The following is a 25,892-nucleotide window of genomic DNA, read 5'->3' on the forward strand; positions in this document are numbered from 1 at the left end:
GGTAATCAAGTAATAAGCAAGCATCTTCAACAGAGCATAATGTAATTTCAATAACAAAGATGAGAATCTGGAGATTGACAAATCAAATCCAAGAATAATATAATAACAGTAAAGTTTCAAAATAACAAGGAAAATTCTAGGAAAAACCAGGAAAATTTCAATTATAGCATAACTGAAAAAGGGAATACAGAGAAAGAGATACCTGCAGAACAAAATTCTTTGTTATTGACATGCTTAGGTGGGCAAGGACCAGTTTGCGTACTTTTCCCAACAAATGATTGCAAAAGAATGTCCATAGGATTTTCCATCCCTTCATGTTAAGACTCACAATATGTTCTGTCCAGATAAACCTATCTGAAGGTTGAAGCAAGTCATATTTAGTTTCAAGAGAAAATTTCTGTGACATTTTCAAATTTTCCTTTTTGGCAAAAACTTCAATTAATTGAATTCCATTTATTAAATAAAATGAAAACAGAACAACAAAAAACTACCACTAAAGAATTTGACAAAACCCTCCACCATAACTGAAGGGCCTCTAATAGTAAAAAATCACCTCATAGAATTATACAAAAACAGTATCTACATTTATAACAAAAAGCAATGTCAAAATGAAATCTGGGACCAGTTAGCACTAATAGAAGGCTTAAGCACAAATCAAGCACGACGTTTACTCAAACGCCAAGAGTTAGGTTCATGATATCTGTCATAAAGTGGTTCAATACGCTCTTGACGCTTCCGTTTGCTCATTTTCGTGGGATCTGCCACTTTGAAGAATCTTGGTGCCAATTCCACAAGCCATTTGGGGTCTATAACTGTAACCTCTCGCATGTACTCCTTTGTAGTCATTACCAATTCATGGTAGATGACCCAGTCTGGCTGTCTCTGGAAAAGAGCACTGCTTGGGTGAATATAAACTGGCTGGTTCTCAACTAGGGTTCTATAACCCTCCTGTGGGTCCTTTCTTGCTGCATGGAAAAAGAAACCCGCTGTAATTGCCTTCCTTATCTTCGTGAAATTTTTCCCAGCACTAACAACATCCAATTTATACCTGAAATGCAGCAGTGGTGAGTTAGAAATACCAGGCATTTGTTTATTTATTTATTTATTATAAACACCAGGCACTTAATTTTAAGTAGTTTATTGAGTAAGATTAGCATAAATATGGCCCAAAATCAAGATAGAATCACAACTGGCATACTCCACTGAGACCAAACTTCTGGACCTTTCATTTAGCATTTTGGGCTTCCAAGTGAATCAAAGACTTGAAATATGGAAAAATTTCAGTGTTCAACAAATTGGAGAAGGTTTCCACTTTTTATGATAATCTAAACATATATGATCCCATAAAGCACATGGTAGCAATTTGTCTACAACAGCATAGAAAAGAAAAGAAAGATGATGAAGCAAATGCCAAAAGGCATTCACTGACAAGCATTCACAATGGGTAGAAGAAATGATGTGAATCAAATTCAACAATAATACTGTCTTAATAAAACTGGTCTACAGCTATTCTGACAAATTGGATGAGGCAATGAAGACAGTGGCACACCTACTATAGACAAATTGCATGATCCAAGTACAGCTGTACCCAAACTGAGCAAGTGTGAGCAGTAAACAGTGAGCAAAATAACCAATTATTGATACAACATTATTCAACAACGTGGATTTGGACCAAAGCGCCTCTACACAACTGGTTTTCATATTTAGCACTAAATTTTTTTTTTACACGCCAATTTTTGTCCCCATTGAGACTTGGACTTGGAAAGCCCCCAGAAAACCTCCCACCTTTACCACTTGAGCCAGGCCTCAAGGGCTGGTTGTCATGTTTAGCACCAAATTATAACAAACAATGTTTACACCTATTAATGAAGATAAACTACCAGTAAGAATCATGCTTCTTAATTTCTGTCAGCATGTAGAAAATCATCATTAGATTTGCAAGAAATTCTAATTCAAAAAAATAAAAAGCAAAAGAAAATAGTGCAATGCAAATAGATGTATCCCAGCAAGAAACTAAAGCAAAAATCCAGGGCCAAGAACTATGAAACATATAAAAAGAGAACTAGAATATCATACTTGTCCATGATGGTGAGAAGTTGTTTTCTGACATCTTGTGCCCTCCTCAAGGATCGAGACTGAACAAAGTTCTCAAAACACCACGGTCCGGAAAAATTCTTTGCCTTCCAAGCCTCATAAACAGCAAGCAAAGTTAGATGGTCTCCTTCTGGCTGAAAAAACTTGGCCCTCTTTTGATCAGCCTGAGCTTGCTTTTCCCTGGGCCTGTAGAAGATGTTCCCCGTCTGAATCATTGCAATGATTGTCAAAATCTCATCACTGCACCCAAGGTCCACACTGGCAAGTAGCATCTTAGATAATGGAGGTTCCAGTGGAAATTCTGCCATTTTCCTGCCCAATTTGGTCAGAAGCCCCTCCTCATCTAGAGCTCCAAGACTGTAGAGCTGTTCCATGGCAGAAATAAGAGCTTGAGGCGAAGGTGGGTCCATAAAATCAAACGACAGAAGATCATTTATCCCCATTGCTTTCATCGTAAGCGTAGTAAGCCCAAGATTTATCCTTTGTATCTCTGGAACTGAGGTTGGGGACATCTCATTCCGATAAGCACTCTCAGTGTAAAGGCGATAGCATTTTCCAGGTCCTGTACGTCCAGCACGCCCAGCTCGTTGTTTGGCTGATGCTTGTGAAATAGGTGTTATGACCAAGGAATCAAGCCCTTGTTTGGGGTTGTAGACATTTTGCTTCGCAAAACCAGGATCGATGACATAAAAGATGCCATCAATGGTTAAAGAAGCCTCAGCAATGTTGGTAGCCACAACCACTTTCCTCTTCCCTGGAGGAGCAGGGTCAAAAATCCTCGACTGCATTTCACTAGGAAGGGCACTATAGACTGGTAAAATAATGAGTTCGGGAACATTTTTACCTAGCCCTTTCATCCTCTCGTAAAGAGACTGGCATGCATGATCAATCTCCTCCTGACCAGTCAAGAAGAGGAGGATGTCTCCTTCTGGTTCTGTCAAATGAATTTGGAGGACAGTAATCAAAGATGCATCTAGGTAATCGCTTTCAGGTTGTTTGGTGTAGAGTATCTCCACAGGAAAAGTTCTTCCAGGGATGGTAAAGATGTTGCAGTTGAAGAAATACCCTGAAAATTTCTCTGCATCCAATGTGGCAGATGTGACAATCAAGCGAAGATCAGGTCTCCGTTTCACAAGGTGCTTCAGCAATCCAAAAAGGACATCAGTGTGGATCGTCCTCTCATGAGCTTCGTCAAGCATAATTACAGAATATTGAGAAAGATTGTCATCAATCAGAATCTCCCTGAGAAGCATGCCATCAGTCATGTACTTGATGACAGTATCTGGTCCAGTACAATCCTCAAACCGAATAGCATACCCAACTTCCTCTCCTAAACGACAACCAAACTCTTCAGCAACCCTCTTTGCCACAGACATTGCAGCCACTCTACGGGGTTGGGTACATCCAATCTTACCCCTGGTAGTGTAACCTGCTTCAGCTAGATACTGTGTTACTTGTGTTGTCTTGCCAGAACCAGTCTCACCAATGACTACAAGAACCTGATTATCATGCACAGCCTGAACAAGTTCCTTCTTCAACTTGTAGATAGGCAAGCTTTGTCTCTGCTCCTGGATGGAGAGTTTTGATCTTTGGCCAAAAGTCAGGGCTTTTCCAAAAGCATCCTTCTTCCATTCAGGCATATCATAGGCTGATAGACCAACACCCCTCAGCTCCTGAGCAAGATGCCTCTCACCTGTCTCAGGCATTGGGTCTTCCCAGGGACGATTGAGATCTTTAGGAATAGAATCAAGCATTGTTCTCTGCTGCTGTTCCCGTACTTCTCTTCGTTCCTTTATGAGAGCTGACTGAAGGGCAGCAGCTCGACTCAAGGACCCCTCTGGATTCTTGAAGATCTTCACAGGAGACATGTCCATAGAGTATCGACTCTGCCCTTGCAAAAAGGCCGGCTCATCTTCATTCATCTCAATCTCAAGCTCCTCCTCAGCACCCTCTTCTTGATAAAGCATGCCATCTCCTTCGTCATCATACATAGGAAAATCCCTAATATCCAGAACCCCTGAAGCAATCAACTGTTTTGCTTCCCATTTCTCTGGAGAACTCATCCGTTTCAATGGTCGCCTTGATGGGGCAGCATCATTCTCTTCTACAATCCTTATTCCTGAAAGACCAGTCCTACTCACAGGTCCCTGGTTTGAACCTGAAGGGTTCGTTCTCAAAGCATCATCCTCCAAGCTCTTTTTCAAAGGAATCAAATCTCTCCCAGTATTCTGATCAACATCCCTCATAGAAAGACTCAGCTTCTGACCCGAAACAGAGATCACCTTAACATAAACCTCCTGATCCCTCTTCACCACATCTTTTGCATTACCCACCCTCCGAGTCGCAATCTGAGAAACATGCACCAAACCCTCTTTCCCCTTCAAATCATTCAGCTGCACAAAGCAACCAGTGTCCATCACTCTTGAAACCCTCCCCTTATATACGTTATACAATTCTGGCTCATCTGAGTGATACCTTCCGTTTCTCCTATCCCTATCGCCCCTCCTATCCCCCCCATCTTCACCACCCTCCCTATTATCACCATTCTCTTCATACCCATCTCTCCTATGCTTCTCATATCGATCCCGGTGCCTTCCACGACCCCTGTAATCATTCTTATCATCATAATCATCATCTTCCCTCCCTCTACCCCTCTCACTCCCATCATCTCTCTCCCTATGCCTCTCACTCCTATCATCTCTCTCCCTATGCCTCTCACTCCTATCATCTCTCTCCCTATGCCTCTCATTCCTATCATCTCTTTCCCTATGCCTCTCACTCCTATCATTTCTCTCCCTATGCCTCTCTCTTCTATCATCTCTCTCCCTATCTCCGTCTCTATCTCTATTTCTTTCATCCCTGTGCTTCGCTTCTTCCTCCTCTCGGCGCCGATCCCGGCTTTCTATTTCAATCTCTCGCTCAAGTTCCCTCACTCTCTCCTTACTGTCCCCGATCCCTAACGCCGGAAACTTCGATTTCTTACCATCACCGCCATCCTTCTTCATTCCCTTATCATCCGACTTGGGCTTCGGCGGAAGAATGGCATGAATTATAGTTAACAGAGTCCTCACAAAGTAATCCGGCATTTCCGCGCCATTCTCCTTCAATTTGGAATCGAATTCATCAACAGTTTCGCACTTTCGACCCATGTCGGTGATGAATTCCGCCAAAACCTTGTCCCCGACCCCGAGATGAGTTTCCAGCTCCGTGCAAACCTTCGAAACCAGAGAAAGGTACTCGAGCTTCTTGAGACCATCGTTTTGGGCGTCCACGGGCATTGTCGAAGCTTCAGAGAGAAATTTTAGGGTTTGTAAAGTTTCACGATACTCCAAACTGAGTTTCACTCTTGAAAGAAAAACCCTAACAATCTACTTGTTGAAACTTCAGATAAAAATTCTAGGGGTTGTAAGGGTTTCTGAAAACATATAACAATCTGCTCGCAGATATTTGAATCGGAAAATCTAGAAGACGAAAACTCTAACCCTAACCCGAAAAAAAAAAAAAAATGTTTAGCTTGAAACCCCAAAAAAAAAAAAAAATATATATATATATATATATATATATATATATATATATATATATATATATTAAAATTAAATTTAACTAAAATAAATAAATATAATTTAACAATTTTTTTAAATGAATACTATTTATTGTAACCATTATTTATAATTATTATTTTATTATTTAGTATATAAAAATAAAATCATAAATAATTTCATAAAGAATACAATTACATGATATTAAGAGATATTCCAAAAAAAAAACATTTCAAAATTGTAAAACCTACCTACCTTATAATAACTCAAAATTTTTAAAATAAAAGTATTTTGAGGAACAACAAAAAATTATGGAGACACGTGAAATGAAAATATAGAGATGAAACCAAGAAAATTATTTTTCACATTTAAATTTTGAATTATAATTTTGCTATTAAAAACTATTTGGAAGAATTATTCTAAAACACTATTTTTTAGAACTATTTTTTAAAATAATATTACGAATATATTTGAGAATGATTCCAAAAAATGTTTATAATATTTCTAATATTTGAATAATAAAAAATTTTAATTGTTACAAAAATTAAAAACGTTTCTTAAAATCCTTACCAAACAGGTTCTATATTATCTTTAATTTTTGTGATGTTTTAAAAAATATAAATGGTTTTTTAAAATTCCATTACAAAATTCAAAGCCATAAATAGTTTTTTTGGCTTATTTTTATGAAATTGTTGTATAAAAATAAAACAACTAAAAATATCTTAGATTTATTCTAAAAAAATAATTTATTTTTAAAACAAATTCTAAAAAGCTATTAAAAGTCTATTAAAGGTGTTTTTTGAGTTAGAAAATTATTTTTTGTTTTTAATAATAGAAGACTATTTTTAATAACTAAATTTAGATAACATTAAAATATGCAAATCTAAATAGTGTTTAAGAAGATAAATATAGAATATTAAAGAATATTGTATATGTTTTTTTTTTTTTTTTTGTCTTTTTTATCATCTATTTTTTCTCAATGTGCAAAGAGAGTAGAAATGACGATTGGTGTTGGTACATCATGTTTGCATCATGGCAAAACTCAAGCATTCACTAAAATAGGTCGATTAAAACATGACACCAATAAAAGTCGACTTAAAAACATGACATAATTATTAAATGGGTTACATGTCATGTAATCGATTCTGTGAAACCAAGGTTTGATTAATCTTGATTTTGATGATAACAAAACAAGGTTTAGAACTAATGATCATATTCCAAGTATGATTAGGCAAGACAACTTCCAAAGTGGCAATCCAAAGACAAATCAAGCCAAGGAGAAATCATGAAGAAGAAAACCACCTCAAAGAGAAGAGTTTTTCAAAACCAAAGCTTCTTAAAATCTCTTTGTAAGGTTGTTGGTGCATTAGGACTTTCATGCATTTCATTCTTTATTTATGCACTAAAATCATTTAAGAGTAATATTGTTTTAAATATCTTAAGAATTGGATGATTTCATGTTTTCAACTAAAACCTTGTTGTAGACCCCCATTAGGGGCTCACTTTCAGGCAACCTGTTTTGCCAAGTGTCACAATCCCATAGGGCCATGTGTCGCCTCGCGTTTGGTAGTCATAGAATCAAATAGTGCTTTTGAAGAAGCAACCAAAGGGTGACACCTGGCAAAGAATCTGCAAGAGGTTTTCTTTCTGTTATGAGAGAGAGAGGGAGGTTGCTTTTTGGACGTTTTTTTGCAGAGAGGTGTGGGGTAGCTGTGGTGGCAGAGGCTGTTAGGAGGGCAAATCCGGGAGAGAGGAGAAAGAAAGAAAAGAAAAGCTGCAAGAGAAAAAAGAAAAGGAGCAGGAGGTTGAGAGGTTTTTTGGGGGAGGGCTAAAAGAGAGATATTTTGAGGGAGAGCTGGTGAAGGAAGGGCTATTTGGTTTGATTTTGGAGAGGAGTAGCAGGGAACTGGGTTAGGAGGTGCCTGGTCTGCCATTTTTTTTTTGGGAGGGATCCATTGCTAGTTGGAAGGCTAGGAGGTGAGGAGAGCGAGAGTGATCTTGCTGAGAGTTAAGGTGATACTCCATGGCCAGAAGGAAACTGAAGACAGTTGCCCCGTGAATTTCCAGACAGCTCTCAAGCTAGGTGCGTTCCCGTTTCTTAATGCGCTATTCTCTTCTTTACCGATTTATGAGCATAGCTTTGATTGTTTGCTGTGGACGTCAAGGGCCACAGGTTTGCTTTTGGTTAAATGTGGTTATCTGCTCTTCCATGCTCTATTCTGTTTTCTCCTTATGTTCCTGATCTTTTCCTTCACCATGGCGGGATTATCCTTTTGGGTTTGAGTTTGACGTTTGATAGTTGTATTGTGAACTTTCAGCTTGTCCCACCTTTGCCTCACGCCCATTTATCATTCATGTAATGAGGTTTTGATTAATAATTCTTGGAGTCTCTCATTTTCACTCTGTTTTCTTTTCTTTTCTTTTTAACTTTTTCATTTTCTATACTCCTCTGCTCATGTGGACTCCCATTTGTGAAAATACCTTGATCTGTGTATCATCTTTTGGTGGAATATTGGCTGCTCCTGACCCGTGGAAGACCGTTACTTGAAATCACTGAACTGATGAGGGCATGGAAAACAACGAGCCATTGTTTTCAGTCTCTAAGTTTGTTTCACTGGTGGGGATGCCTTTGACAGCGCCAAAGCGGTTAACAATCTTTATAGTTGAGGGGGAAAGATGGTCAAGGGCATATGCTGTAGCTAGTACTTCATTGGTTCCTGCTCTTATTGCATTTTTGTGGAATTTCTAAGACGATGTGGGTTCTCAAGGCATTAATGTCGTATATCTTGTTGGTGTTACAGTTGGTTGTAGACTTAGCATTCTTGCATATCATTAAACTGAATCTGATCAGCCATCTTAGAGGTTCTTAATTCTGTGGGTTTTCTGAGAGGATTTATAATGAGTATCATCTGGTTCTACACAATTGCAAGTGTGCTTGTAGCTCTGTTGGTGCAATTTGGTGTTATTTTTGGGGTTAATCCATCTCTCCTTGGATTAACTATATTGGCACGGGGCAACTCAATGGGTGATTTGGTGTTAAATGTTGACTGGCATCTTTGTGACTACCACTGAGAACAAAGGCATCATCATGGTTCACCACATGAAGCAGATGAAGAACCATGCAATTGTTTGTAACCTTGGCCACTGTTGACGACGCTGGGACAAATTGGGTTCCGTAATGATTGGTCTCGGCATTGTGGATGCTCTTACCCATGATGAATCCGACCCAAAACTCTCCAAACCAGAAAGCAGAATGGTTCTTTTTTGAACTCACAGATCCATAGTAGAATCTCGTCGGAAAGTTTGCTGCTTCTTATGGTGAGTTTTAAGCACACGTAACCGGGATTAGAAGTTTCGGTCACCGGAGGAGGTTTGGGTTGGAAATATGAAGATTTTGCGACTTATAAGGAAGATGAGGATGCAGTGGCTGTAGCCAATGTTCTCAAGAAATCTGCTTCGGCATTGGAAGTCTTAGAGATGGCTGGGAATGATATAACAGCTGAAGCAGCTCCTGCTTTAGTTGCTTGTATAGCAGTAAGGCAGCTTATTCCAAAGCTGAACTTGACTGAGAATGAACTGAGCCACTCTTGGTGCTGGTTCTTGCACGCTCTGGATGCTGATGATGGTCCCGACAGGTTTGGCATTGGCAGCAGCAGCAGCGGCGGCGGCAGCGGTGGCATCTACAGAAATCAGAACTCCCATGATCTCAGTTATGTCCAACGATGATGCACAGCCACATGCAGATCCCGATACGATTAAGAAGATGATTGGAAACTTTGGGGGTCATCGTTTTATGCTGCTAATGCAAATGGACATGGCTTCGGCCTTGAGTCTCTTTCCTGGCTCCCCTTCAGCCGTTTCTGCCATGTCACCTTCACCATTTACGCCACCAATGCCCCCTGCAAGGGTTGCTACTTCACGCTCATCAATGGCTTGGCCGCAACGAAGCATCCCTACTTTGCATCTCCCAGGCAGCAAATCTCCAAACAAGTCGCCTTAGATCATCTTTGAGTGCAAGAGACATGCTGTTTGAGGAGTTCAATGTGCTGCAGGTTTTTGATGTGCAGCAGCAGCAGCTCCTAAACGATTCGTCTCATTTCACACAACCAAATCTCAGTTCTGCATCTGGAAATCTCTCTGTTCGATCAAAGGCCCTAACCCTTTCTAATCTTGATGAGCTTTTCTCCGCTGAGATGTCATCTCCCCGGTATGCTGATCACGTTGCTGCTTCAACCATGTTCTCCCCATCGCATAAATCAGTGGTTCTAAATCAATCCCAGCACCAACAGGGCATGTTGCCTCCTATAAAGTCAAATGTATCCTCTCCAAAGAATGTTGATCATCCTCTCCTGCAAGCCTCCTTGATGTTTCTTCTCCTGGAAGGATGTCACCTTAAGGCATTGAGCCTCTCTCCCCATTGAGCTCTCGTTTTTCCTCCTTGGCTCATAGTAAGAGCAACAGCCACAACAACTATTGCAGCAGCCAAGCAAACTGGAAGATTACCCGGAACGTTTGCTGATGGTGATGAAAGAATAGGGGAAACCTTTCTTGAAGCCGTTTCCAACAACGTGGTTGCAGCTGAAGCTCCTGTTGACTCGGCCATTAATGGTGATACAAGTAATTATATGATCACAGAAAATGATATGATTCAGGGACTAAGGGCAGTGGGCAAAAGTGTTAAGTACTTGGTCGAAACCCCAGCAGCTGAAGCTGAGACCCTTAGTGCTGCATTGGCAGGCGCAAAGAACTCCACTTTGATCATGCCGGGATCAGCTATGTTGAGCAGCATTCTGCATGAAGTCTGGTTGCATCATAGAGCTGTTGTGGTAGCTGCAGAAGCTGGCAGCATTTCGGATTGTATGGTTAGACAGCTTTCAAGTGATCAGTGAGGGCGTAGTGCTTGATACATCCTTGGGGGACCCACTATTGCATGGACTGCATGGCCACCCTTGGGCCACGCGTTTTTCTTTATTTTTACTTCAGCATCTTGGATTTTAAAAGAATTTCCCGACTTCCAGTTTTAAAATATTTTTTCCGTTCCTAGATTTCCAAATAATTTCAAACTTTATATCTCTCATCCTTAGTATTTTTCTTAGTTTCTAAAAATCATTTTTTTTCAATAAAAATTTTGCTGCCATATTTCTTTCAGGCAAGCACTTTTCAATAACTTTCATGATTTTAAAAATGCTTTGAAATAAACATGAATTTATTCCTGTAATTCCAATTAATGGAAATTCATGGGATTAATTCATACAAAAATAAATTGGGCTTTGGTGGGGGGCCCAACATCAAATGAATTTTCTTTAAAATAAAAGTGAATTTTGAGTGAAGTGTCATGCGTGCCTTTGATGATTTTGCACTCGATTTAGTGACATGTGAGCTATGTTATGCTATTTATTGTGCGCTAACCTTTTTTCCTTGATAGCGCATGATGATTCGTTGCCCAGGTACGCGCTCACTCTCACTCTGATTAATTCATAATGCATTTTTCGACTCTCATACGTGCATGATAGATTCGAGTATTCATTGATTATTTTATCATTGTCATGTTAGCTTCATTTTATTAGTAGAGACCCGACTTTAGGGGCTTAGAGGGGTGCTACGGTCTTTACCGTACCTTCCTGATAAGTAACCTGACCCCCGAACCCGATCCGGTTTTTCACAGACCACCTTTTCCAAAATAAGGAGTCACACTTAGGGTTTTTCTTTCTTATTTTGTTTACCCTTTAAAAATAAAACAAAAATAAGTGGCGACTCCAAGTCATTTTCTTAATCAATAAAAAATCAATTTTCAAATAAAATAAAAATCGAGCTCGCCATTGAGTGGGAAACGCATGAGCATGAAATGCGGGGTCCACACTTGTATTAAATGATTTTCAAACTTGTGTTAAAAGGTTTTAAGTTGAAAAAGGTTGAGTGTTGAGCCAAAAAAATGGCTCAACCGGTTCAGGGAGGCAAAAAAGTTTCTCTCTCTCCCAGTGACCTTCTCTTCCCGATCAAGGTTGAACCTCAACCGGTTGAGGTCCGGTCGAGGTACAGTTGAGGTCCAGTTGAGGCCCGATTGAGACCCAACGGTCACTTTTCCTAACGGCTAGTCAACCGGTCGACCCCTAACTCGACCGGTCGAACCCCCAACGGCTAGTTTGGCTTTTTTCTTCTATAAAAAGGCTTCAATCTTCATTGTTTCATGAGTTTAACCTTCCCAAATCATTTTTGAATATATTTGAGCCTTGAAAGAGTGTTTTTGAGTGCATCATTGTTTCATAACTTGCATATCTTTAGTGCACCATTCAATCCTAATTTTTTTTGTATCTTTGAGCCTAAAGTTCTATTACTATGATTTTTGTGAGATCAATCTTTGTATATCTTTGAGAGGAGTTTTCTTAAGTGAGGGGTATAACTTGAGAGGTTGTTCAAGAGTGGGATAACTCTTGAAAAGTGTAAAGGGTGTTTGGAGCCAAAAGTCCAAGAGGGTGAATTGGAACCATAATCCAAATTGTAAAGAGATTGGAAGCTTGGTTAAAGCTTCAAGATAGTGGAACCCTCACTCGATTAGGAGGTTGAGGAGAGTGGACATAGGCAAGGAAGTGCCGAACCATTATAAACTTTCGTGTTTGCACTCTCTCTTCCCTAACTCTTTTAAATTATATACAATTGTGTTTATTTTGTTTATTATATATTTGCATATAATTGTCTCTTATTTTTACATAGTTTAAATTTGTGAAAAAGATATCATCACCCTATTTACACCCTCCCCCTTTTACGGTGATTACCATAGTTTGGATTAGCCTCAAATTCCTAACATATTCAATAATCATATCTTATATAATAATTAGATCGAATTACGTTTTATTTGAATCAATGATTAACCTTTTTAGCATGACTTGTTTATGATTCAATTAATATATTTATTTTAAATGAATTGAAATGTTATGGAAATTGACCTTAATAACTTTTTTCTTAAATAGGTAATACAAATTAACATGAATTTAACTTAAACATAATTATACCCGATCCAAAATAAGAAAAAAACATGTGGGATTTGAGTCACAAAAGGTGAATCATATCAATTATTGGCAACGGGTAAGTGATTGAGTTATTTTCATCCCTTATACTTTTTGACCAAAAAAAAAAAGGACAAGTAAAAATCCGAGAAGAATAATATTATTTAATTATATTTATTTTGGTATAATTAAAGAATTAGAAAATAATTTTTTTTTAAATTAAACAGCCCGACGTGTATATTAGTGGGATTGGAACGTTGACATGCCTACCCATGAGTAATTAAGCAATATTATTCTATTGTAGTAAGCTAAAAGCTCTTTTTTATTATTAAATAAATAAATAACCTCAAATAGTGCTTCTTTATCCATTTAGATAATTTTATTAGAATAGATTTTAATAAAAAAAAATTAATATATTGAACACTTTGAAAGAGAAATTTTAAATATTAAAAAATATTGTTTTTTTTTCTTTTCTAAAAACTGCTTCTTATTATTAGAAAGTTATTTAGTGCTTATGAAAATTTTATAATACTAATATTATCACTTCAGAATTTTTGCATTTGCTTCAACTTAATCGTAATTAGAAGAAGGAATTAGAATTGAAATTAGAATTTATTTTTTATTCTTACTCTTTATTTCAACATTTCAAACAAGGTCAATTACAACAAAACAAAATTATGTTAGGAGAGTTAAATAAATAATTTAATTCATAAAATTAAATTAAATTTTTGTAATTATAAGATATCTTTAGTTGTTAAACAATAATTTCATTAGTTAATATGATGATTTTCTTTTCTTTTCTTTTTTTGTTAAAAATATTATAATAAAGGAATGTAAAGGTAGAAATGTTGAAATTTTTATGTGTGGACTTACATAATCAATGTGATAATGTCATAAATCAATGTTGCTTTAATTTTTACATTGTGGTCCATAATGGGGTTGGACACATTATTACTTGATTTTTTATAGACTCACCCTAATTCACTTGACTGACTTATTAAGTCAAGTGGTCCAAATTGTGTATGCGTGATATATGATATATATATATATATATATATATATATATATATATATATATATATATATATATATATATATATATATATGAATTATTATTCTTATTATTATTATTATTATTATATAAGGGAAAGAGGCAGGCTCTTGTTTTATTTTGTCCTGTGTTTTCTCTTGGGGTTGAGAAGAGCACGTACTGCACAAACGAACTCTTTAGAGCACACATACAGATTGTTTTAGGTGTTGAAAGGAAAGAGCCAATTGAACCCAGGTTTTCACTCCATCACGAACTAATCGTAGTCTTGGACATCAGTGCAACACAAAATGGCTTTCCATAAGATTAATTAAGGTCAGTTTTTCATCAATTCCCAATTTTACTGCATGCTTTAATGTCTACATGAGATCCTGTGTGGTTTAATTTTTCAATAATTGGTATCAGAGCCACCATGGATGACATTTAAGCTGTGTTTTTTTTATTATTATTATTTAGGGTTTCCGTTTTTTTATTTGGAAGCCAATTTTGGGGTTTTTTTTCAATTGGTGTTAATCCTTTGTTTTGAAGCCAAATTGATGTTGGAGACTTGTAGAAAACACTGTTTGGAGCAAAACCCATCATTTTTTTTTTTTTTTTTTTTTTTGGAGCTCATTTGATGGGATTTCGAAAATTAGGGTTTCTTATGGTTCTACATTTTATGCGTTTTTGTGTTTTTTTTTTGGGGCTTAGATTGAAAGATTAATGTTTAAGAATGGAAAATTGATTGTTTTTCGTCAGAAAACACAATTTTTGGTCGAAATTTTTTTTTTCTTCTCCAAGAAGAACCGGGATTGTTTAGCCCAAATCAGGTATGTTCATCACATGGAGAAGACGATGACATCATCATGACATCATTAAATTTCATTTTATTTTTTTGTCTTGGTATTATTGGAATGATAATGCATATGTTGGAATTATTATACATTTGTTAAGTTTGGTTTTGTTGGGACAATTATTATTATTGTTCTTTTGGGTATATTTTTTTTTATATATATACCAATAGTGTTGTCCTAGGCTATTTTGTTAAATATTTCAATTTATTGTGACATTAAAGAACACTTGTGTGATTGCCTATCGCAATTCCAAGTGTGTCAAGTTGTACAAATTGAGATATTTTGAATTTATCATGACAATAGTGAACATATATGTGGTTGTCTATCATGATCCTATATGTGTCAAATTGTCTTTGTTGAAATATTTTATCTCCCACTTTTGGTTATTTTATTATTGTGATTACTAAGGTCCATATGGGTATTGTAATTGTCCTATCGATAATTATAATACTTGGTAGGATGTTTAGATTGGTGAAGAAAATTAATTATATATTATGAATCGTACTAATTTTCTTTGCCCTTTCGGTAATAAAATTAGTGCATCTTGGTCGTGATATTTAATTAGTTGTCCTTATCGCTGTGGAATTTTCAAAATTCCAAGCTATTGGTAAATTTGGAAACTAGCAAATGACATGATTTTGTGGTAACATGCATTTTGTTTAATTTTTCTATTTTCCAACTACTAGCAATCCTGAAATTACTCTACAATTGTTTTCCATCAAGCTTCTCATTGAAAATAATTTTGAGGAATGGTACGAGTCATTTAATGTGCATATGACTCTGCACAATTTGGACTTGGCTTTGAGAGTTGATGAGCCAAGTAAGCCCACTGATATGAGCTCTGCAGATGAAAGATCCTTTTATGAGAAATTGGAGCACTCCAATAAGAGTTGTTTGATGGTGATGAAATACACTATGGATAAATCTATCAAAGAATGTGTGCCAAAGACGGAAAGGGCCAAAGACTTTTTGGAATATGTGAAGGTCAATTATACCAAGATTGATAAGGTAGAAATGACAACTTACTTGAAGCTTCTCACAACCAACATGTATGATGGAGTAGGTGGGGTTAGAGATCACATCATCAAGCTAAAGCACTACTTCAACAAGGCAAATGAGATGAAAGTGGAGTTGAGTGAGAAATTCCTAAAATGGTTGATACTTGAGTCTCTTCCTATTTCCTTTGATGTAGTGAAGTTGACTTATAATGCCTTGAAGGAAGAATGGACTTTGGAAGAGTTGATGTCCATTGTGGTGCAACATGAAGTCTCACTGAAGAAAAATGAGACTCATTATCTTGTTCTTGTTACTGACCAAGGGAGCAATATGAAGAAAAAACATCCACACAAGAATTCTGGAGGCTTTAAGCAATTCAAGAGGAAAGGGAATTCGAGTCAAGGAGCCTCTAGTGCATCTGCTTCATCTATGCTACAAATAATGAGAAATTCAATGGGAAGTGTAACTTTTGCCACAAGATTGGGCACAAGCAGGTTGATTGCTTCAAGTTTAAAAATTGGCTATAGAAGAAGAAGAAAGGAGATGACAAACAAAAGGAGGTCGTCAAAGCATGAAGAATTTGTGTATATGGGTGATGGAAGCAAAGTGAAAGTAGATTTTTTTTGCATGATAAAGCTAAGATTGGCCTAGAGAGATTGGTTAGAGATGGTGTGCTTTCTAATCTTGATTTCTCAGACTTCGAGACTTGTGTTGTTTGCTTAAAAGGGAAGATGAAAGCTAAGACTAGAAATGAGAAGATTGATAGGTGTGGAAGTACTTTAAACTTGATCCACACAGATATATGTGATCCTTTGACACCAACTGCTTTAGGGGGTTATAAATATTTCATCACTTTTATTGATGATTTCTCTAGATATGGTCATGTTGAACTAATCCATGAGAAATCTGACTTCTTAAATGTGTTTAAGGCCTTTAAGGCTAAGGTGGAGTTGCAATTGGGAAAACCCATTAAAGATGTGAAGTCTGATAGAGGTGGTGAGTATTATGGGAGATATGATAAGACTGGACGGAATGCGGCATTGATGCTAGATATACAATGCCAGACACTCCTCAACATAATGGGGTTGCAGAAAGGAGGAATCGCACATTGCTGGATATGGTGAGGTGCATGTTGTCTAATTCCTCCTTACCAAAATTTATGTGGGGTGAAGCCTTAAGGACTGCGGCATATATGTTGAATCAAGTGTCCAGTAAGTCTGTGCCTAAGACACCTTATGAGCTATGGTCAGGGAAGAAACCAAGTCTTCATCATTTCCATGTTTGGGGATGTAAGGTTGAGGTTAGGACATATAAACCATAATCAAAGAAACTTGATCTTAAAACCATCAGTGGTTTCTTCATTGGTTATTGCATTGGATCAAGGGGTTCGAGATTTTATTGTCCATCTCATACCACCAAGATCATTGAGTTAGACAAGGCTGTATACTTTGAAGATTAAGTTAATGTTGATTCCATTTTTGTGCCTCATGAGATACCTTTTGGAAAAGAGCATGTTGTAATTCCTTTTCCTACATCTCATGTTCCAAATGTGGATGTTCCTATTGTCCAACAGTCAGTCACTGATCAAGGAGAGCATGGTGATCAAGTGGAACCTGGCATTCCTGTTGATGATATGGTTGTTGATGGGATTCCTTTGAGAAGATCACAGTGGGTTCATAGGTCGGCTATTTCAGATGACTACATGATTTATTTGCAGGAGTATGAGTATGATGGTTATGATGTGAGAAAACAAAGGTTATGCTTAGTTAAGAAAAACACCCAAAATATGGGGTGGGAGGGTGGGGTGAATTGGGTTTTTAAAAACTTTTCAATCACAACAAATTCAAACACAATGTAAGCAAAGTAAAGAGATAGAGTTTAGAGAATTCAAACTCGGGTTTATAGTGGTTTGACACTTCCTTGCCTACGTCCACTCTTCTCAACCTCCTAACCGAGTGAAGGTTCCACTAACTTGAAGCTTCAACCAAGCTTCCAATCTTCTTACACTTGGATTTCGGCTTTAATGAGTCTTACACAACCTTTTCAAGATTTAAACTTCTTGAAGGCTTTAACACTCAGATTTTTACAAGATATAATCCCTCAACCTATCTTAAGGATAGCTCAAATACAAGACAAAGTTAGGATGACACACAAGAGTGCACTAAAGGATATGCAAGTGGTGATTTAATGCACTATGAAAGAAATAAAAGCTTTTTGATCAAGAACAGGTAGGTAGGCTATTGAATGCAAGTGTTCTCTTGTCAATAAATGAAGTGGAGCTCTCAATTTATAGGTTTCTAAGCTCGGGAGTCAAAAACAGCAAAAGGTAACCTTGTCCGGTCAAGCTAGGGGTCGACCGGTTCACTAACCTTTGGAACATTTAATGCATGACAGGTTACTGTTACCTCAACCGGACCTCGACCAGTCCTCGACCAGGAATAGAATCACCTCGACCAGGAAGAGAAGGCTACTGGGAGAGAGAGAAAGTTTTTGTGCATCCTCGACCGGTCCTCGACCGGACGAGCACAACCGGTCGACCGGTTCCTCAACCGGTTGAGCCAGTTGGCCATAGCTTCTACCAGTTAAGCCTTTTTTACCACAAAAACCTTTTTTTTTTTATTCCTTTCTTTTCTAACACTTAGGCAAGGTCTTTAGGTAAATTATTAAGCCAATTATAAAACATTTTACCTAAGGTACATTAGTTAAAAACTTGAGTTTTAATGAAATCGAAGTTTTAAAGAATAAACCGAGTTTTCTAAGATGCATGAAACGTGTGAAAATCCTAAGTGCACTCATGCATTCATCTTACACTATGATCACAAGTCTTCCAAGCGTCTCAATCTTGTATCCATTTGGTCATTTGATGAATTTTCGAGTTTATACTTGAAATTCTTAATCATTAAACCAATTAGTCACTTAACCATGATTTGTTATCATCAAAACCCGATTAGGAGAACCCTTAGGCTAACATGATGTTTCTGATCCAGTCACTTATCAAGAAGCAATTCATTGTCCTCAATTCACTTCTTGGAAAGAAGCTATGGATGATGAAATGAATTCTATGTATATAAATAGTATTTGGGATTTGGTCGAATTGCCACATGGTTGTAAACTAGTTGGGTGCAAGTGGGTCTTTAAGACCAAACGTGATTCTAGCGGGCGAATAGAGAGATATAAAGCTAGACTTGTGGTTAAAGGTTATAGTAAAAAAAAAAAAAATTGATTTTATAGAAACCTTCTCACCTATGTTGACCAATGACTCTTTTAAAGTGATTATGGTCATAGTAGCTCATTTTGATTTGGAGCTACATCAGATGGATGTCAAGACAACTTTCTTGAATGGTGATCTGGATGAGGACGTGTATATGGAGCAGCCTACTGGTTTTACAAAAGTTGGAAAGGAAGACTTAGTTTGCAAGTTCAATAAGTCAATTTATGGTATTAAACAAACTTCGAGGCAATGGTATCTGAAGTTTGATAGGATTATCACCCAAAATGGTTTTAAAGAGAATACAGTTGACAAATGCATATATTTGAGGGTCAGTGGGAGTAGTTACATATTTCTTGTTTTATATGTTGATGATATACTACTCGCATCAAATGGCTGACTTGTTGATTGAGACAAAACACATGTTGTCAACCCATTTTGACATGAAGGATCTTGGTGAGGCTTCTTATGTTTTGGGCATAAAGATTCTTCGTGATAGGGCTAATGGGGTGCTTAAATTGTCTCAAAGAACCTATATTGAGAAGATAATGAAGAGGTTCAATATGCATAACTGTAGTTCTACTAGAGTACCAATTGTGAATGGTGATAAGTTTTCAAAGGCTTAGTGTCCTCAAAATGATGATGAGAGAGAGGAAATGAGAACCATTCCTTATTCATCTTTGGTTGGCAGCCTTATGTATGCTTAAGTATGTGCACGCCCTAATATTGCTTTTGTTGTGGGCATGTTGGGAAGGTACTTGAGCAATCCTTGGAGTCAACATTAGAAAGCTGCTAAAAAGGTCCTTAGGTATTTGCAAGGAACTAAGGACTTAATGTTGACATATCGGCGCACCAACATACTTGATGTAGTTGGGTTTTGTGATGCTGATTTTGCTGGCTGCATAGATGATAAGAAATCCACTACGGGCTATATTTTTATGATGGCAGGAGGAGCTGTATCTTGGAAAAGTGTCAAGCAGACATTTACAACATCCTCAACTATGGAGGCAGAGTATGTGGCATGTTATGAGGCTTGTTGTCATGCTATATGGATGCAGAATTTTATTTCAACTTTGGGAGTTGTTGACTCCATTTCTAGACCATTGAAATTATTTTGTGATAATTCCGCAGCTGTTACTTTCTCTAAGAACACTAGGAGTATTTCTCGCTCCAAACATATTGATGTAAAGTTCTATTTTGTTAAGAAGAAAGTGACAGAGTATCTTATTGATATTGAGCACATGTCCACAAATGGTATGTTGGTGGATCCACTAACAAAAGGCTTACCCATAGTTGTGTTTCAGGAACATGTATCTCAAATGGGGTTGTTGGAAGCCTAGGTTGCATTAAGTTAGTGTGAGCCACTTTTGGTATTGTAATATTATGCTACTGTTGGAAGGATTGCTATTATTGTATATTTCCTTGTGAAGCAAGCAATGAAGCATGTATGATTGCTTTTTTTATTATTTGTTTTTGATGAGATTCTATGAGACATTGATTTATAATTATGTATATGTTGTGATGTTTGATTATGTAGTCCAAGTGTGAGAATTGTTGGAATTTTTATGTGTGGACTTACGTAATCAATGTGATAATACCATAAATCAATGTTGCTTTAATTTTTGCATTGTGGTCCATAATAGGGCTGGACACATTATTGCTTGATTTTTTATGGGCTCACCCTAATTCACTTGATTGACTCATTAAGTCAAGTGGTCCAAATTGTGTATGTGTGATATGTGGTATATATATGAATTATTATATATATAAGGGAAAAAGGCAGACTATTGTTCTATTATGTTCTGTTTTCTCTTGAGGCTGAGAAGAGCACGTACTGCACGAACGAACTCTTTAGAACACACATACAGATTGTTTTGGGTGTTGAAAGGGAAGAACCAATTGAACCCGGGTTTTCACTCCATCACAAATTGATTGTAGTCTTGGACATCAGTGTAGCATAAAATGGCTTTCCATGGGATTAATCAATGTCAGTTTTGTTAGTTTTTTTTCCTATAATGTGTGGCCATATATAATTATATTTATATGAATATTATTTAAGGGTATCAATTGGTAGGTAGGTGAATCAATTGATTGGGCATCCAAGAGTCTTATGTATGGAAGACTCAAATTACAAATGGAGAGTTAGAAACTTTAACTCATATGAATGTGGTGTTACAATTTTTGTAACCCCATCTTTATGAAATTTATTTGTACATTATATTTATGAGTAATGGAGGAAAATGGAAATGTATAATATGCAATTATATGGATGCATTCAAGTTCATAAGCCACCATTACCCATTAATTTGTACATAATGGGTGTAAATAATGAGTATAATTCCCATATAGTCTTTGATGGGAAGACTAAGAGATGTACAACTTATTATAAATTGAGGTCCCAAACCACACTCTCATTCTTATGTCTTTTTCTTTCTTGTTGTTTATTTTTTAACAACATACACCACACAAGTGATCCATCCACTATATGAGAGTAGTGAGTTGAAGACCTTGACAATACAATTCACAAGATGACTCAATCTCACTTCATGGATCAAGGTAAGAATATGATCATTATTTTAGTACTTTCATTTATTTGTTTTATGTATCCAAAATTGTTTTCAAAAATAATTATTTCCGCATAAAGTTTATAAAAGTTTGGTTAACAAGTTTTTCATCAATTCTCAATTTTACTGCATGCTTTAATGTCTACATGAGATCTTGTATGGTTTAATTTTTCAACAAGAAATAGAAGAAAACTAACATAAAGGAATTGTAATAGTCATTGTGCAATTTGAAATAGAATGATGAATATAGAAAAAAAAAATTGAGAGGAAAAAATTATTTAGGATTGAGTTAATTTTTCTAACACGTTAAATAAGAGTTTATTTTACAGTGATTTTATAAAATATTTTTAGTATAAAGATTGTTTTTTTAAAAAATAAATAAATAAGTATTTGATAAAATTTAGGAAATATTTTTAAAAATCTTAAAAATCATTTGTAACTTAATAAAATAACTTATTTAATATTTTGGGTATAACATATATACACATTGTTTCAAAAAAAAATGGTTAGGGACTAAATAGTGAAATAGGAAAAAAATGTTTAGGGGCTAAATAGTGAAGTAGGTAAATTTTTTAGGGAAAAAAACCCTTCTTTCGCGCCAGGTAGGGGTCGAACCTACGACTTTCTGCTTAGGAAACAGACGCTCTATCCACTGAGCTACAGGCGCTTCGATGTCGTAATAATTTTTTTTTGTAGATAATATTAATTTTAACCTTTTATTTTAGACTCTTAAATTTTTTTGCAATAAAATTTAATTACACCATTGGAAAATAATAAATAAATCTCATTTTTTTTTCTCATACAAAGATTAAATAATTTAAATTATATTTAATATTATTTTATATTTTCACCAAAATTCAAATTAGAAAATCAATTCTTTTAATTTTTTATTTTTCTTAATATTTTTTTAAATCAATCATAACTTAAGCATGTCATAAAAATGAAAATAACAATGAATAATAAAATCACATTAAAAATGGGTTTCGTTAGAATGAAAATGAATTTTTTTAACTCTCCTTTTTACTTCTAAAAATAGCAGAAATATAAAAATCGACAATAAATGAAATGAATTTCTTATTTTTATTTTTTATTCTAAAATTCCAAATCTTGTTCAAAAAAGTCCACAATCACTCCAAACTTATAAATATAAAGTTATTTTTAAAAACAAAAAACAGAATGTTATTTTTAATTAGCTTTGCAACATGTGTCGTAGTTTTAACTTTATTTTCTAGAAGTAAAAAAATAATGTCTTACAAATTAATACATGAGAAATTGACCATATAAATTCATAATTATAAAATCTAATTAAATAGAAAAAATTATGTAATTTAAAAAAAAAAATTTATTTCTGATGTGTTATGTTTTAATTAAAATTATATTTCTTCTATATGGTTTTTTTTTTGTAATTTATTTATTTTCAATATATTTGATTGCTATCTCCAAAAACTTGAAAAAGAAACCATTTTTCAAACATAAATTTAATTATAATATGTAGTAAAGGATAATAAAATTAAAGCGTAGTTTTTTTAAAAATATTTAATAAATAGGTCTGAATTTTTATTCAATTTAAATTATGATAAATTATTAATGACAATTTTTTTTTTAATAAATTGAGTTTTCATATAAGAAAACTGTAAATTACAATCCTAGCTTGGAAATACAAATCAATTCAAAGAAACTCCTAATCAACAAGTTAACAACTTAATAAAAATAATAGAGAAAATCAAATACGAAAATAAGTAATATGAAACATGTAAAAAAAAAAATACGAAAGAAAATTAAATAGAATTAAAATTAATTAAAAATTAATATAATTTAAATTTATTTAATTTTAATATAAAAATAAATAAATAAAATAAGTCTAAAAAAATATAAAAATAATTTATTATTTTTAATTCTTTTTTTTTCTTTACTTTTCATCTCTATTTTCTTTGAAAACCAAAGACCATTGAACGTAGGTTGAATTAACCAATATGTAATTTCATAATAAAGGTATTGGTTCCGTGTAGTGTGAGAAAAGTATCTAAAAAAAGAAAATTTAGAATGTGTTTGACAATGATTTTGATAAATGTTTCTAATTTTTATGATCAAAGAATAAATATTTTCAAATGTTAGAAAAACTAAAAATATTTCTAAGAATTATTGCCAAACGCACTCTTAAATTTGTTTGAAATCTATTTTTTGAAAATAAGAGATTGTTTGGTCATGTGATTTAAAAAATGGTTTTCTGTTTTTGAAAACAAAAAACTGTTTTTAAAAAATTCTAATATTGTTTGACCATTGTCCTCTATTTACAATTTTTTAAATAGAAAACAATTTTTAGAGAATTAATGAATGTTATTTTCATCAATTTTTTAAAACAAAAAGAAAATATGAGTTTATTTGATTATATTTTCTTAAACTATTAAGTTGAAGAATAAAAACAACTTTTTAAAATATTTCCAAAAACATGCCCATATGAACCCTAATTTTTTAAAAACATACTCTACAAACCTATCTTTTAAGAATTTATTCTAAAACGTACTATTTTTCAAAAACGAAAATTTAGGTGTTTTTGGTTATTATTTTTGTAAAATATTTTATGTAATAATTAAATATATGAAAAATATTTTGAAAACTTTTACCTTCTACATAATAAACATGTAACCGTCGTACACTTATAAAAAATAAGTCGAGAAATTTGTTTTTATATCTGAATTTGAAGCAGAAATTTGTTATGGGTGGCAATCATTCACATGAAAACTTGAGGACTTATTAGCCAAAGGATATGCATGAGCTTAATAATAGAGTCAAAACTATTTAGAAGGCAAGCAACCACCCACCTCTATTGTCTTTATCTCTTATGTGGCCTGCTTCCATTAATTAATTAATTAATTATATTCTTCTTTAATTTTAAAATTAATTAAAATAATTATTTGATGTGACATTACTCAACCCAACTATAAAAGATTAAGAGATCAGGTCAATAATATGGTTGTTGCCACCTTTTATTTTTATTTTTTTTTCAAAAGGCTAGGGGCGGTGGGTGCTTTCTTACAAATTGATAATAATAATAATAATAAATAAATAAATAAATAAATAAAAATTGGAGCATTTGAGTAAAATGTAAAATATTTTGTCATAATAATATTTCGCAAATATTTTTAATTTTGAAAAATACAATAATTAATTATTACTACTACTGCATTTATCTAAAAGCAATCCCTTCTATTCCCATATTTATAAATAAAAAAATTTGAAATTTTTGATAAAAAAAAATAAAAAATAAAAAAGGAATGTTGACACCTACTACACCCACATGCATAAAGTTGATTATTGGAATCGAAAAGGAAAGGAAAGAAGAGAGGCCAAAAATTGGGTGTGAGGCTCCATCACGAAAATGACCCAAAACCCTAACTTTTTTGTAATTTTTTTTTTTTTTTAAGAATCCATACTATTTATTAATATCCTAATACTAATTTAATAGGAAATTATGGAATAATTTCTAAAAAAAAGGCTACTTGGCTTGGATCCACATACTTTGATTTTTCAGGGCTGTGGTACAAGGACACCACTTCAACATCACAACAAAAGGAAAATGATGTTTGTTTGTCTTTTAGACCATCCTCTTCACAGGATTCCTTCTACCAAACTGGGGACATTAATAAAGTGGAAACCCTAGATCAAGGTCGTGAATTAACAGAAAGCTATGAAGATTTTGAAAGATAAATTGTAATCAAATCTCTTTAAAAAGATATTTTGTCTCATAGTAGCCAACTCGAGTTTCCTAACGGAACTTTTGTTACTAGGTTAGTCGTACAATTCACATGTTTCTAGCAATTCACGTAGCATCATCAAGCGATACAAGTCTCGAATAAGAATCTACAACATGCTAAATTGCCCTTGTTGATGATCCTTGACTATGATAGCCTCTAGGGTTTTCTAAAACGGTAAAACTTCCGTTACTAAGTTAGTTGTACAATTCACTCACATGGGCGATTCGTATAGTATCATCAAATGATACAAGTCTCGAATAAGAACCTACAATAGCACGCTAAATTGCCCTTGTTGATGATCCTTTCACTCTAATAGCATCAAGGGTTTCTAAAATTGCAAACCCTTGTCAATAAGCGGAAACCCTAGATTGATCTATCTCATGAGTTAACAAAAGTTATGGAGATTTTGGAAGGCAACTGTAATTTGCAATATCCAAAGAATAAAACCATCTTCATAAGCTATGGCTGAATCAAAGACCTACATGTTTTGGACATTATTGGTACGATTGTATAGGGTCTGCAGCTGATCCTGGACGGTTGTGTGTATTTGGAAGTGAATACCAAAAAGCTGCTTCCAAGCGAAGACAACAGGTACAATGAGCAGCCCCTTTTTCAGGAACAGTGGCTCAAGCTCAAAGCCTCAAACACATTGTCAGGTATCAAAGCTAGATGTGAACAAAATGACACGTATTTGTGTGTTAGGTGTATGTGAACCTGGACAAATGGGCCTGCAGGCAAGTGGATCCAAGCAAAGCATAAAGGCGTTCACACATTGAATATCTCAACCAAGCTGCAATTATCTTAGGGTTTAAGCTAGCAAGCAAGTAAAGATGGATGAGAGCAGCAATCCA

General features: G+C 34.9%; 1 protein-coding gene and 1 non-coding gene across 2 annotated transcripts; both read right to left on the reverse strand.

Annotated features, from left to right (window-relative positions):
* Positions 1–433: 433 nt before the first annotated feature.
* On the reverse strand, positions 434–5,589 carry LOC117919724 (probable pre-mRNA-splicing factor ATP-dependent RNA helicase DEAH5). The gene is made up of 2 exons (XM_034836963.1): positions 2,077–5,589; positions 434–1,048 (listed from the first exon to the last, which is right to left on the reverse strand). Exons 1-2 carry the CDS (start codon positions 5,370–5,372, stop codon positions 655–657), a joined length of 3,690 nt encoding a protein of 1,229 aa, XP_034692854.1. The 5' UTR covers positions 5,373–5,589; the 3' UTR covers positions 434–654.
* Positions 5,590–21,880: 16,291 nt separating this feature from the next.
* On the reverse strand, positions 21,881–21,953 carry TRNAR-CCU. Its single transcript has one exon. It is a non-coding gene; the product is annotated as a tRNA-Arg (tRNA).
* Positions 21,954–25,892: the final 3,939 nt, after the last annotated feature.

Source organism: Vitis riparia, chromosome 8, assembly GCF_004353265.1.
Source record: "Vitis riparia cultivar Riparia Gloire de Montpellier isolate 1030 chromosome 8, EGFV_Vit.rip_1.0, whole genome shotgun sequence".
Taxonomy (NCBI): domain Eukaryota; kingdom Viridiplantae; phylum Streptophyta; class Magnoliopsida; order Vitales; family Vitaceae; genus Vitis; species Vitis riparia.